This window comes from Hypanus sabinus, chromosome 21 (assembly GCF_030144855.1).
Source record: "Hypanus sabinus isolate sHypSab1 chromosome 21, sHypSab1.hap1, whole genome shotgun sequence".
Taxonomy (NCBI): Eukaryota; Metazoa; Chordata; class Chondrichthyes; order Myliobatiformes; family Dasyatidae; genus Hypanus; species Hypanus sabinus.
The window spans coordinates 43,514,401-43,529,705 of record NC_082726.1 but is presented as its reverse complement, the minus strand read 5'-3'; the positions used below and the strand labels follow the sequence as shown (position 1 = coordinate 43,529,705).

The window sequence follows — 15,305 nt, the reverse complement described above, 5'->3', positions numbered from 1 at the left end:
GTGTGTAGCACTGGTATGGCCAACATTTATTTCCTGTTCCTTGTCATCTTCTTAACCTGTGGCAGTTTTAAATGAATTCCTCTTGCTGCTGTCCATGATTTTATTCATTGTCTAAATAAAATTATTGAAATTGTTCCTTGTGATACTAACACCTTGTATAAGTTATTAATCTCTACTGTATCTCTTAAACTTGTTTGTCATAATACAAAGTTGAAATGCTGTCTTATTTTGGGTTATCTGGCTCAATAATTGACAATGCATATTTAAAAAAAACAATATTGGCAAGATGTTAACAGCTATTGTTTGTTCTCCTGTGTATTACAACAATTGTCCTTTTTTAATCTTTTGAGTAGATCATTGCAAAGATTTGGAGAGTTCCCAGACCACTGCCTCAGGTAATGACCTTGTGTCTTCAGATGCCAACTACGCAATGGGCTCTTCCTTTGAACTTTCTCCTTCCAGTAGTTCAGCTGGAACATATATGTGGGATGAAGAAGGCATGGAGGGACTTGGTACAGTCCAGCAGTGTGGCAGCCTTGAGTCTTCAGAGATGAACAGCCTGGTAAGATGATTCCTATTACGTTTGTTGTATTTTGTTTGGACATAACAAGAAGTTGGCTTCAGAGTTGTACAGAAATACATTTTCTTTAAAAAAAATGTTTAAAATATTTTCATTGTTGAGGACAATAATATACTGGAATCACTGGTAATTAATTTTTTAATGAAAAATTAATTATAATTTAAGTAGATTATTCTAAATGAATTTAAGGTTTGAAATGTAATAAAAGCCAACAGTGATGTGTGATAAAATATGGTTTTCTGATGCTGTTTGTTAGCATCCCCATGAAGATAAAGGAATAAAATGCTGAGCAATTTTAAAAGTAAAATGTGCTTTATTTCCCTATGACGTTCCTGTAATATTAATCTTGATAGTCAAATTGTATTGAGCAGCTGATTTGATGGCTGCAGAGAAGGGACATCATGTGGAGGAAATGAGTAACTGCATCTTCAAGTGGATTATAAACAGCAGGATTGCAAAACGCTAGATATGGGCCATTTAGTCTGATCCGTCATTGTTCAATATTTAATCTCTAACCATTTGTCTTAGTCTCATTTCTTGATGTTCTAGGCTTGCAGAAGTCTGTGAATGTAATTTAAAATAACTAATTGTGATACCGTCTGCTTTTGTGGGAAATAATTCTTGATTTTATTAACTAACTAAACAAATAGAAATTCTCTGAGGAACCTTATTTCACTGTGGAGCAATATAATATTTAGCTTTGTGTAATATTTAGGGTGCAACTACTGTAGAATTTCAATTTTGGTGAGATATTTGAAGCATATGTACTTTGAATATAGACATGGCAATATTTGTATATTGTAAATGTGATCTGAAGATTTAATATGTGGAACATGGAGAATATTTTTGAAGCTTTAAGTCTTAAGACGCTGCAAGAATACCAGCACAAAATTCCAGTAAATAAGGTATCTTAAAAGCAGTATTTGTCTAAAGATGTGTAGGGATTTATTCTGTAATCTGACATGTGACATTCAATGTCATTTGCAGAAATGGGGAGAGAAACCTTTGGAAAGCAAAGATAATGGCTGTCTTAAAAGTCATTAGTTTCGCAAGATTTAAAGAACTCAATCAGTTTATACACAGGAGTAGATCTCTTCCATTTGCACTTTACATACCATGTGCATTTTGCAAGACGTTCCTCTTTTCCGGTTGTAACTGATTTTTAATTACAGCATTATGCATTACACATAAAATGATAAATTACCTTTTGCTAAGTTTGAGAGGTTGTCCATTTACAGATGAGGCTTTATTTTTAGAAAGTGCTTTAGAAGAGGACTACAAAGCAGCAGCAGAATCAAATTTATATGACAGTAGATATTGTGCATATCTATGTGAATTCAGGAGAATAACTTTTTATAGCACCAAAGGGGGCTATGGAGAGGTATACTGAATATATTCAAGATAGATTTGCAGAGGATTTTTGGATGTTATAGGAATCAAATTAAGTTGGATTAGTTCAGGAAAGTGGAATTAAAATTAAAAAAAAACATCAGATGCAATTTTGTTGATTGAAGCACAATGTCTTACTAGTTATTTCACAAATAAGATTTAAAAACAGGAGTAAACCATTTGAAATTAAACTGAAACCTTAAAGTTAAATTAAGTCTCTGCAAAATGTTGACTTTTTTTTAAAAACATGCTTAGACTTGTATTTTTGCTACTTAATATAAGCTCAGTTGGAAAAAAAACAATGTGAAGAAAATGGTTAGTGGATCACAGATTGACCTTTAAGAAACAACATTTTGAAGAGCTATACTCAACTTTTTTTTTAAAAAAAAGGTCATTATGATGGAACATGGAGTTAGCTTTTTGTTTTGTGCTCATTTGTGTAAGCTACTGATGGCAGCTGGAATTTCCGCATTGATTTTCCTGAATTCCATTCCAAATGTTAATAGGATTAACCAAGATATTGCAAAAGTGTTTTGTTTAGAGTTTGGCAGAAGAGTTCTTCTGCTGAGTACACAGGCAGAAATACAAAGAATTGTGAGAATACTGAATGTTGTATTGGATCAAAACATTGAGTGGCATATTTGTTTGATTAGGCATTGATTATTACATTGTAGAACCTTGAGCAAAGTATAAGCTTAATTTCTCTCCCCTATTAGAATATTAGTTCTTTAAAATATAAGTCAATAGCTTTGAATTTGACAATTACTTAAGTTGTATATTGGCTTGTTGACATGGGTATACCTACAGATATCTGAAAGAATCATTAAATTTATGTGAAACCGATTTAAGTCTATATCTAACATTTCCTAAGATAATTTAAGGGAATTCTATTATTTCATTTTATCTATGGAAGGGCAAATGTTCCAGACTTAATAAAGCTTATCTTCAAAAATCTAAAATGTAAGGTGGTATGGCCTTGCCTAACTTCCGTTTATACTATTGGGCAGCTAATATTCGTTGTCTTACTTTTTGGTCCTTCTGTCATAATCAGTCTGACTGCCCAAAATGGGTGGCAATGGAGTTGAGCTCCAGTAAGGATCTCTCCATTTCTGCACTTCTTGGATCCACACTTCCTTGTCACTGACCTAGACTAATTGTTAATCCTCTTATTAGACATACTCTGACAATATGGGCTCATTTCAGAAAATATGATGGCTGTCATGGTTTCTCTCTCTAGTCCTATTTTACACAATCATCTTTTCCTACCTTCTATGCAAGACTCAACATTTCATGATTAGTACAGAAAGGGCATTAGGTGCTTTGAAGATCTTTTCATAGATAATCGTTTTGAAGCTTTTCAACAACTGCCTGGAAAGTTTAACCTACCTAATACTAATTTCTTCAGATATCTTCAAATTTGACATTTCATTAACCCTTTAATTTCTAATTTTCCTGAGATGCCCAAGAAAACCATTGTGGACCTGTTTCTTTGTATTAATCCATTGGGTAAAGGTTTAATATCTACTATTCGTGATAAGTTAGTGATCTTGGGGGGTGCCCCCTTTGATTAAAATTAGAACTGCCTGGGAGCATGATTTAAATATTTCTTTATCTGATGCGGTATGGGATTTAATTCTTAAGTTGGTTAACTCAACCTCTTTATGTGCTTGGCACTGCCTTTTGCAGTTTAAGGTTGTACATAGGGCTCATGTGTCGAAGTATTTCTGTATTAAACTGCTAACATTTCTTAGCTTTAGTGCCAACAAGTATGCTGGATAAGTTGTCACATTTTGCCAAAAATGCTTTCAGTTGGACTCCAGATGCAGTCTATTAGGGCAGCACAGAGTCAGCTGGAGACGCTCATGGAGTGAGTACCGTTTTGGATTCGCTCCGTAACTTTTACTTTTTTTAACCTTTGATCACCCTTATTCAGCGTATTTTTACCTATACCGAAAGTTTCTTTATTCTTTTTTTTGGATTTACTGCTAAGCGTTTGTTGTGAACTTTTGAAGATATGCAAACAGAAATGTCTCTCAGGTCTAAGGGACGGGATCCCGGACGTAATCTGAACGGTAACGGAAAAAAGCAGGCTCCGACACAACAAACACCATTAACTTTTGAATTGTTTATGGAGGTTTTGAATCAAAAATTTGCTGAACTACAACAATTTTTTAAAGAAGATATAAAGGCTTTTCAAGAGTACATGGTTAAGACGGACTTAGTAATTAAACAGCAACAAACTCTTATTGCGTCTCTGCAAGAAGAAGCTCGGAAGCGAGATTTGACTATTGGAAAACTGCAACAGGATTTAATTTCGACCATTAAGCTGATGGAAGCCCTTAAAGCCAAGAGTGACGATTTTGAGAATCGCTCCAGAAGACAGAACGTACGTATACTTGGTCTTCCAGACGGCATAGAAAAAGATGACCCTTCGAAATATTTTGCTCAACTTTTAAAAGAAGCGTTTCCGACAATTTTCCCGAATAACCCTCCTTTATTGGATCGGGCACATAGAATTCGGCGTCGATCACCGAGTGCTACAGATAAACCTTCGGTGATAATTGTCCGGTTCCATTATGTACATGACAAAGAACAAGTTATAAGAGCAGCTCGTCGACTAGGAATGATTAAAATCAAAGATTTTTCCTTCCGTCTGATCGAAGATTTTAGTTCAGATCTTTTAAAAAGAAGGCTTCTTTTTAAACCGTTGATGGCTGAATGTTATGAGAAAAATCTGAAACCTGCGCTTCTATACCCTGCGAAGCTTCGAATTTCTCCGTCGAATGCTTCACGACAAATTTTCCTTTCAACTTCAGAAGCGAGAAAATATCTGGAGGAGAACTTCCCTACTGTTACAGACACCAGTCTTTAATAAATGAATGATTCTGATCATATAAGATGGTTCTCGATCTCTTAAACCAGAATTATAATCTGGTTACTGGTGTAGGTTCATCCTACACTTTATGCTCAAGTTAAAGTGTGTTTGCGTCATGTTAATTGTTTTTGCCTTATACACTTTAATCATTTAACTACATACTTGTCTATTAACTTTGTTCCTTCGAAGGTATATTTTTAATTCTTTGAAGGTAAATTTTTCCTTGATTAAGATGGTGGTTTTTTGGAAAAGATTTTTGGTTTTGCTTAAGATGGCATTATGTTTATATTTTTCGTGTTTTTTCTAGACAAGGCATCGCTTATCTTAGCTTAAATATTTTTTGTTTTGTCTGGGCCAGAGCCCGAGTTATAATTGTTTTTAGTGATTATATTTTTATTCTTTTTACAACTAACTATACTTAGAAATATGGTTTTTATTATAGCGATTTTATTTTTAAAGTCGGGGTGATTCTTTTATATATATCCTTTTTATATGGAGTGTTCTTCAGCTGACATGGGGGTAGGATTAGTCTTACTTTTTCTCTTTTTAAGTCATATTTTGGCCTTTTCTCTTTTTCTTGGGGGGTGGGGGGATGGTCTGTTTTCTAATTCTATTTTTTTTACACCAGTTTGTGTTAGTTTTTTTATTTGGGCTGTTTTTGAACTTCAAATATGTCTGTGTTGTCGTCACTTCCGGGTCTTCTCACTACTTTTGTTCCTCTTCCGGGTGCATGAGTTTATAAGTTGGTTAACCCTTTCTATACCAAAGGGTTGATTATAGAATTATGGCTCAGACCATTAATTTTGTGTCTTGGAATACTAATGGTTTAAATCATCCAATTAAACGAAAGAAGATTTTCAAAGTATTCCAAAGACTTAATGCTCATATCATTTTTGTACAAGAAACTCATGTGAGGAGGGAGGACAAATTTCGTTTTTTTAGATTTTGGCGGGGTCAACAGTATCATGCAAATTCGAATGCTAAAGTAAAAGGAGTTTCAATTTTTATTGACTCCTCTATTTCATTTGTTCAACATGATATTTTTTCGGATCCGAATGGCAGATTTTTGTTAATTACGGGTTTACTTTGTAATAAAAAGGTTGCTTTGGTTAATGTTTATGCTCCAAATGTGGATTGTCCTGACTTTTTTAAGTCTTTATTTACTTCTTTACCCAATCTAAACGAATATAAGTTAATAATGGGTGGTGACTTTAATTGTTGTTTAAATCCTCTGATGGATAAATCTTTATCTATTCAGACTTTACCTAATAAGTCGGCCACTTGTATTAACTCCTTTTTGACTGACAATGGAGTTTTTGATGTTTGGAGATTTCGGCATTCTAATGACAAAGAGTTTTCTTTTTTCTCACATGTTCATCACTCTTATTCAAGAATTGATTATTTTTTTGTAGACTCTTGTTTTATTCCAATGGTAATCGGTTGTAACTATGATATTATAGCTATCTCTGATCACGCTCCGTTATTACTTTCTATGAAATTTACGGATACAGCTTTTAATGCTAGACAATGGCGATTTGACTCTACCCTGTTGCAAGACTCTGACTTTATTAAATTTATGGAGGAGCAGATCGACTTCTTCTTCTCAACTAATTCTACGGATGATATTTCCTATGGAACACTTTGGGACACTTTTAAAGCTTATATACGTGGACAGATTATTTCTTATTCTGTTGGTTTGAGGAAACGTATCAAGATGGAAACTCTTTTATTGGTTGATAAAATTAAAGAGATTGATAAGAAATATTCGATTGCTCTTAGTAAGGAGCTTTACAAACAAAGGGTTGAACTTCAAATGGAACATAGTTTATTACTTACATCCTCGATTGAAAATCAATTAATGAAAACTAAATCTGATTTTTATATACATAGTGATAAATCTGGTAAACTGTTAGCTAGTCAATTGAAGAATGCTCTGGTTAAACGTCAAATCACTAAGATTGGTCAGCAGAATGGGAATCTGACAGTTAATCATGATGAGATAAATAAGGCATTTCAAGATTTCTATACCTCCCTGTATCAATCTGAATTTCCTCAAGATTATAATACCATGTCTGATTTTCTGGGGAAATTAAATTTTCCAAGGTTATCATCTGATGATCTTTTGATATTGGATACTCCTATTACGGATGTAGAAATTAAAGGGGCTATTTCCTCAATGAATTCTGGGAAAGCACCGGGTCCAGATGGTTATACAGTTGAATTTTTTAAATTTTTTTCCGCTACTCTTTCCCCTTGGTTAGGTAAGGTTTTTGAGGAGGCCATTAGATTAGGGAATTTGCCACAATCTTTTTATAGAGCTTCCATTTCTCTAATATTGAAGAAAGATAAAGACCCTACTAATTGTGCTTCTTATAGACCTATATCTTTATTGAATGTAGACTCCAAGATTTTTTCTAAGTTACTGGCATCTAGATTGGAGAAGGTATTACCCAAAATTATTTCAGATGATCAAACTGGCTTTATTAAAAATCGTTATTCTTTTTTTAACATTAGGAGATTGTTGAATATTGTTTATACTCCCTCACATGATACTTCAGAATGCGTGATTTCATTAGATGCGGAGAAAGCATTTGACAGAGTTGAATGGCCTTACTTATTTAATGTGTTGGAGAAGTTTAATTTTAGTCCGATATTTATATCATGGATTAAATTGATTTATCATACTCCAGTAGCCTCAGTGGTTACCAATAATCAAAGATCTCCCTTTTTTCGCCTATTTCGGGGCACTAGACAGGGATGTCCTCTTAGTCCATTACTATTTAACATTGCCTTAGAACCTTTGGCAATTGCCATCAGACAATCACAGGATATTTTGGGTATTAATCGTGGGACAGATATTCATAAGTTATCTTTGTATGCAGATGATTTATTACTATTCATTTCTAACCCGGAGAAATCCATCCCAGCAGTTTTATCATTATTGGCTCAATTTAGTGAGTTTTCTGGGTATAAGTTAAATCTTAATAAAAGTGAATTGTTTCCATTAAATAAACGGGTCCCAATTTATGGAAATTTACCTTTTAAATTAGTTAATGACTCTTTTACTTATTTAGGGATCAAAATCACAAAGAACCATAAAGATTTGTTTGGATTTAATTTTTTACCCTTAATTGATCAGATTAAAGGTTTGTTTACTAGGTGGTCACCTTTGTCTCTATCTCTAATAGGCAGGATTAATGCTATTAAGATGGTTATTTTACCTAAGTTTTTATATATTTTTCAAGCGATACCAATTTTTATCCCGAAATCTTTTTTTACTAATGTTGACTCTAAAATTTCTTCATATATATGGCAGTATAAAAATCCCAGGTTAGGTAAAAAATATTTACAGAAGACTAAAAAGGAAGGCGGGTTAGCATTACCTAATTTCAGATTTTACTATTGGGCAGCTAATATTAGATATTTGTTATGTTGGTTGAAAGATGGGGGTGGATCTTTTGGCCCTTGTTGGGTGAGTTTAGAAACTAAATCGGTATCAGCTTATGCTTTGGGTTCTATTTTAGGGACTTCTCTCCCTTTTGCTCTTTCTAAATTGCCGAAACGAATCGACAACCCGATAGTTAAACATACATTGCGTATATGGTTTCAATTTCGGAGATTTTTTGGGTTGACTCAATTCGTTTTAAATAGTCCTATTGTATCTAATTGTTTTTTTCACCCTTCCATTATAGATCAAGCTTATTCAGCTTGGAAAACTAAGGGATTACTAAGATTTTCTGATTTATTTTTAGATAATTGTTTCATGTCTTTTGAACAATTATCCAACAGATATAACTTGCCGAGATTTCATTTTTTTAGATATTTACAGATTAGACATTTTTTAAGTTCTGTACTCTCTACGTTTCCAAATTTTGTGCCTTCAGATACTTTGGAGAGTTTATTTGAATTAGACCCTTTTCAAAAAGGGCTTATTTCAAAACTTTATAATATAATTATGAAGATACGTTCAGAGCCCCTTTATAAGACTAAACAGGATTGGGAAAGAGAGCTTAGTTTTAGTATTTCTAGTGAGAATTGGGATAGAATTCTTCAATTAGTTAATACATCATCGTTATGTGCCAAACATTCACTAATACAATTTAAGGTTGTACATAGGGCCCATATGTCCAAGGATAAATTAGCTCATTTTTACTCTCATATAAGTCCTATTTGTGATAGATGTCATTCTGAAATTGCGTCTTTAATTCACATGTTTTGGTCGTGTTCATTTTTGGAGAAATATTGGAAAGATATTTTTGATATTATATCTGCGGTTTTGAATATTGATTTACAACCTCATCCTATTACCGCAATTTTTGGTTTACCAATGTTAGATTCACAGCATTTATCTTCTTCAGCCCGTCGAATGATTGCATTTCTAACTTTGATGGCTAGAAGATCTATATTGTTGAATTGGAAAGAAATTGATCCTCCCACTGTATTTAATTGGTTCTCTCAAACTATGTTATGTTTAAATTTAGAAAAAATTAGAAGTGGTACTTTTGAGACTTCTATTAAATTTGAAAAGTTATGGAGACCATTTATTCAACATTTTCATATGATGTAATATGACCCTTTGCCAAGTACATTTGATTTCCCAGCTTTTAGCTTATGGATTTTGAGAGGACCGGAAGTGATGGCATTGATGAATACTTATTTTTGTGAGATATTATAAACAGCCCACTTTTTTTTTTCCTTCTCTTTTGTTTGTTTTTTTTTTCTTTTATATTACTTATTAGCTATAGTTATTGGATTAGATTAGTTAGTTCTGCATTATATAAATTTTTTTTTGTTTTTTTTTTCTTTCTTTTTTCTGTTTTTTTTATATTATACATTATGAAATATTTAGATTTACTATGTCCATACATATATCTTATGGCTTATGTCTTGGTAAACTCATTTATATTGTAACTATTATGTATGTTTTTTTTATATGTAATGGAATGTGTATGTTGGTAATTTCTTTATCAATATATCATCTGTATTCTGTCCATATTATTAATATTAATAAAAAGATTTAGAAAGAAAGAAAGAAAGGGCAGCACAAACTTGCTTTGCTCAGAACCTCTTTGCCTATTTAAATGGAACTTTTATACCTAGAAGGAACAAAGGTAATTTGTCTCTTTTAAAGCTGTCTTTGCTGTATTTGTGTATTTTAAGTAATTTTAAAAATTAAATAGCTTATAATTTATCAGTATTTTGACATTTTAAAAGACAATTTTTGAATGTTTCCAAAAGACTCAAGGGCTCAAAGTTCTAATTCAATGTTAGAGAAGTGTATACAATGTACATCCTGAAATGGTTTTTCTTCTCAAAACATCCATGAAAACAGAGAAGTGCCCCAAAGAATGAACGACAGTTAAACATGAGAACCCCAAAGTACCCCCAGCTCCTCCCTCCCGCATTTAAGTGGCAGCAAGGCATCATCTCCCTGAACAGTGCCGTCATTCCAATGGGCTTCAAGGCTGCCACCATCGTCTTCAGTGTCCTGCCTCAATGACTACCATCTTGTTGCACTCACATCCATCATCATGAAGTGTTTCGAGAGGCTCGTCATGAGGTACATCAAGACCCTGCTGCCTCCCTCACTGGACCTCCTGCAGTTCATGTATCATACCAACCGCTCAATAGATGACACCATTGCCACCACCGTCCACCTGGCCCTCACTTATCTGGACAAAAAAGACACATGTTCGAATGCTGTTCATAGACTTCAGTTCAGCATTCAACGCAATCATTCCTCAGCAGCTGATTGGAAAGCTGAAACTGCTGGGCTTGAACACCTACCTCTGCAACTGGATCCTATTCTTCCTGACTGGGAGACTTCAGTCAGTACGGATTGAGAGCAGCATCTCCAACACCATCGTGCTAAGCACAGGGACCCCCTAGGGCTGTGTGCTCAGTCCACTGTTGTTCACTCTGTTGGCCCACGACTGTGCAGCAATACACTGTTCGAATCACATCATTAAGTTCGCCAATGACCTGACCGTTGTGGGTCTCATCAGCAAGAATGATGAGTCAGCAAACAGAGGAGGTGCAGCGGTTAACAGACTGGTGCAGAACCAACATCCTGTCTCTGAATGTGAACAAAACAGAAGAAATGGTTGATGACTTCAGGAGAGCACGGAGCGGCCACTCTCAGCTGAACATTGATGGGTCCTCTGTTGAGATCGTTAAGAGCACCAAATTTCTTGGTGTTCACCTGGCAGAGAATCTCACCTAGTCCTTCAACACCAACTCTATAGCCAATAAAGCCCAGCAGCATCTCTACTTTCTGCGAAGGCTGAGAAAGGTCCATCTCCCACCCTCCATCCTCACCACATTCTACAGAGGATGTATCGAGAGCAACCTGAGCAACTGCCTCGCTGCCTGGTTCGGGAATTGCACCGTCTCGGATTGCAAGATCCTGCAGTGGATAGTGAGGTCAGCTGAGAAGATCATCGGGGTCTCTCTTCCCACTATTACATTTACACCACACACTGCACCCACAAAGCTAACAGCATTGTGAAGGACCCCACACACCCCTCACACAAACTCTTCTCCCTCCTGCCATCTGGCAAAAGGTATTGAAGCATTTGGACTCTCACGACCAGACTGTTCAACAGTTTCTTCCACCGAGCCATCAGACTCCTCAATACTCAGAGTCTAGACTGACATTATAATTTGTCCTCTGCTGTGTCTATTGTCTTGTATATTAATTATAGTACTGCCCTGGAATGTTTTGTGCACTTTATGCAGTCCTGTGCAGGTCTGTAGTCTAGTGTAGTTCTTATTTTGTTTTACGCAGTCTAGTGTATCCTTGTGCTGTCTCACATTGTCTAGTGTAGTTTTGTGTTGTTTCATGTAGCACCAGGGTCCTGGAGGAACATTGTTTCATTTTTACTGTGTACTGTACCAGTTGAAATGACAATAAAAGCAACTTGATACCCCCCTCCTCCCCTGGCAAAAAAAAGCGCACCTGCTGTAGAGCACAGGTGTGAGCTAGGCGATAGCAAAGACACAGACCTTGAACCCCAATGACTGTTGCATTTCATCCAGAATTCGACAAACCACAAGTTCTCTCTCTTCCTAATAAGGGAGAGGGAGGTGTCCCCCATTTTCACAGTCAGGCATTGTAAGTACTTGGCCATCAATGACAAAAATGGTGAAGTTGTCTGCTTACCATTTGTCAGTTTTCATGTATTGGGTTCGTAATGGCCTGCCCATGTCACTGAATGACATTGCAGAAGTCATCAGCACCATGGACGGTGATATTCAAAGATTCAAAGTATATTTATTATCAAAGTATGTATGCTGTATGCAACCTTGAAATTCGTCTTCCCACAGACATCCACGAAACAACCGTTCCAAGGAAACACCCAACATACAAAAAAAGAACAAATTGTACAAATGACAAAAAAAAAACGAGTGAAAAGCACACAGAATATGGAACTTCAAACCACAGAGTCCTTGAAGCATTCTAGGAATGTTCAGTTTTGTTCAGTTCAATTTAGCGCTGTTGTTCATTGATTGCAGGCTGCAGATCAAATTTGCCCCAATCAAAATTGCATGAAGTAGCAATAGAAAAGGAGTAAGCAGAAACCAGAAACACACATAACATGAATGGCAGAGTCCAATCCACAAACTGCATAGAATCTCTAATGAGAAATTGTGTATCTTGAGGTAGTTGGGGTGCTATTCTCTACAAATGCTAGCCAGCTGAATGATGGGAGGAAATATTAATCTTCATAAAATTGGTGCTGAGACACAAAAAAAAACTGCAGACTTAAAAAGTACCCACATAATTGTTCCACAGATCTCTCCACATGACAATATGCCCCGACATCTATGCATTCATATTACTTACTATTCTAAGGGAAGTTTGACAGGGTAATGTTTCAGGTTGAGATCCTTCATTGGGACATAAAGGGTCTCAGTCTGAAATTTCGACTGTTTCCATTTTCATAGATCCTGCCTGACCTGTTGATTTCTGTCAGCAATTTGTGTTGCTCTGGATTTCCACTGTCTGGTGGACCTCTTGTGTTTATTACTGCTTTAAGTACAGGTGTATATTCTTCAAAATCTCTTGTAGAACTCTTCATGTGTGGCTTGCATTGGAATTCTATACCCTTTCTAAATGATTATTCTTATAAGTATAGACTTTAGAGATTATTTTTGGTAAGGATATCATTACTTGATATCCTCACCAGCAGGGAATGGGATGGGGTAAATTTAAAATCTCCCCAAGCAATACAAAAGTTGCAAGATGTTTTTGTTTTGTTTCAGGATCAGTATAACAATACTCATTCAATCTTATCAGCAATGTAAAGTAGGATGGCAAAAATATAAATGGGTTATTACATATATATATATATCTATTAGTACTGATGTAATTATCCGTCAACATGGACAACCATTTAATGTGCAGGTGCTCCTCAGTTTATAAGAGGGAAGTGTTCTGAGAAGTGTTCAAAACCCAATTCATTAATAAATTAGAAATGAACAGTTTAGGCAGCGTCACTGACTTGGTATGTGAATGAGTTTGCTTGTTGCTCCCAGCTCTGTTCGTCTTGGTTGTTGTGGCTCAGGGATGTGGGAGGGTGGAGAGAGTGGAGATATGGAAATACCTGTAGCACATCAGCAACTGGCAACTCCATTCAGCAGGCCTCCGAAATGTTGATTTGAATGTATGCAAAGTCCATAAATTGGGTGTTCGTAACCTTGGGAGAACCTATACCAGGTTCTTTACCACTTTTCGCAACCTTTACCACTGAAAGAGCCATATGAACCCGTTTCCCACAGAAAAGAAAACACTGGGAGCCACAAAACCCGTTTGACATTTAAAATGAAATAACACTGCATACAACGTTTTTTTTGCCTTTATGCTATGTATAAACAAACTATAATGTGTTGCAATTATGAAATCGATGAACTCCTGCAGAGAAAACAAAATTACATTTCTGTATGCAACAAAAACATTTTGAACTCCGAAAGAAAGATGTTGGGTTGAAGGTTACTTTTTTTTTCCATTTTTTTAATTAGTTTTTCAAAACATTTTACAAATTAAAAACCCTAAAATCCCAATGAGGAACATTAAAACAGTGCAAAGTTAAGCATACAATAACAATATACTACAAAGGAAGAGAATTTAGCAAAAAAAAAAGCACCTGAATTAAAGACAAGTAAGCTTAGTGTCCTCCCCAAGCCCCACAGCACAAGAAAAAACAACAGCAACTCCAGACCAACCACAACACAATATAGAGAGTATAAGTCAGGACAGCCAAACTCCCAGACTGTGAATACACTCAGCAACAGAGGATAATAATGCCTTCTACCAGAAAAAAAAAGGAGCTGAAAGCAAGGGACCGAAAAGAAAAAAAAACCCCTAGTCAAGAGGAAGGTTATGAAAGTACTCAATAAAAGGTCCCCAGACCTTATGGAACTTTAGATCCAAATTGAGAACTGAATAATGAATTTTTTCGAGGTCCAAACAGGCCATGATGTTGTTAAGCCATTGAGCATGAGTGGGCGGGGCAACATCTCTCCATCTTAGGAGGATCAAGCATCTAGCCAGGAGAGAGGCAAAGGATAATATTCAGCATTTGGTCGGACCCAGACATAAATCTGTCTCGCCCCAAAAACCGAACAGAGCAATTAAGGGGTTTGGTTCTAGGTGCTGATTCAGAATACACGATAACGTAGTGAAGTCATCTTTCCAGAATTTCTCCAAGCTAGGACAGAACCAGTACATATGGATGAGAGAGGCCACGCCCCTCTTGCATTTATCACAGAGCAGACTAACGCTAGGGTAGAATCGAGATAGTTTAGATTTGGACAAATGGGCTCTATGAACAATCTTAAACTGTAAAAGGCAGTGGCGAACACAAAGAGAGGTTGAGTTAACCGATTTGAGAACCGAATCCCAGCTCTCCTCAGATAAGGAGATATTTAAAACCTGCTCCCAGGCCATTTCGATTTTATCCATGGGAGCCTGTCGTAAGGCTGGAAGGTTACTTTTAAGTAAAATATTCAATGTCTATTTGAGTCCTTCTTGTATTTATGAAAAACGCCGAACTTAAATTGTCCACCAGCAGCAAACCAAAAATAACGTCAGCCAGCTGTCAACCTGAAAAATAAAAGGACTATTTCACTGAACCATGAAAAAAATATGAATATACGTAAAATAATAGGCAATTAAAATACTTATCATACTTGGTTAATGGGATTTCTGCTCCTGGACCTCAGCGCACAGTGTCTGCACATCAGGGCTGTATGACGTCACCTTCATCTTTACACAGGATCGCAAGCTGTCGTTCGTGAGGCGTGCGCGATGTTTGTTTTTAATAAAGTTCATGTTGGAGAACACCTGCTCACATACATATGTGGATCCAAAGATTGACAGGACTCCAAGCGCATACTTTTTAATGTTTACATAAATGTCGGGGATAGCATTCCATGTTTCGAACACAAGTTTGTCCAGTT

The 15,305-nt window shown here is 35.8% G+C and overlaps 1 protein-coding gene across 4 annotated transcripts in view; it reads left to right on the top strand.

Annotated features, from left to right (window-relative positions):
- Positions 1–15,305, top strand: part of LOC132378990 (serine-rich coiled-coil domain-containing protein 2-like) — a 646,565-nt gene that overhangs the window by 70,770 nt on the left and 560,490 nt on the right. For all 4 annotated transcript variants that reach the window (XM_059946413.1, XM_059946415.1, XM_059946414.1 and 1 more), the window contains one exon: positions 354–562. In XM_059946413.1, coding sequence (XP_059802396.1) covers positions 354–562 — 209 coding nt within the window. The remainder of the gene's footprint in view (positions 1–353; positions 563–15,305) is intronic.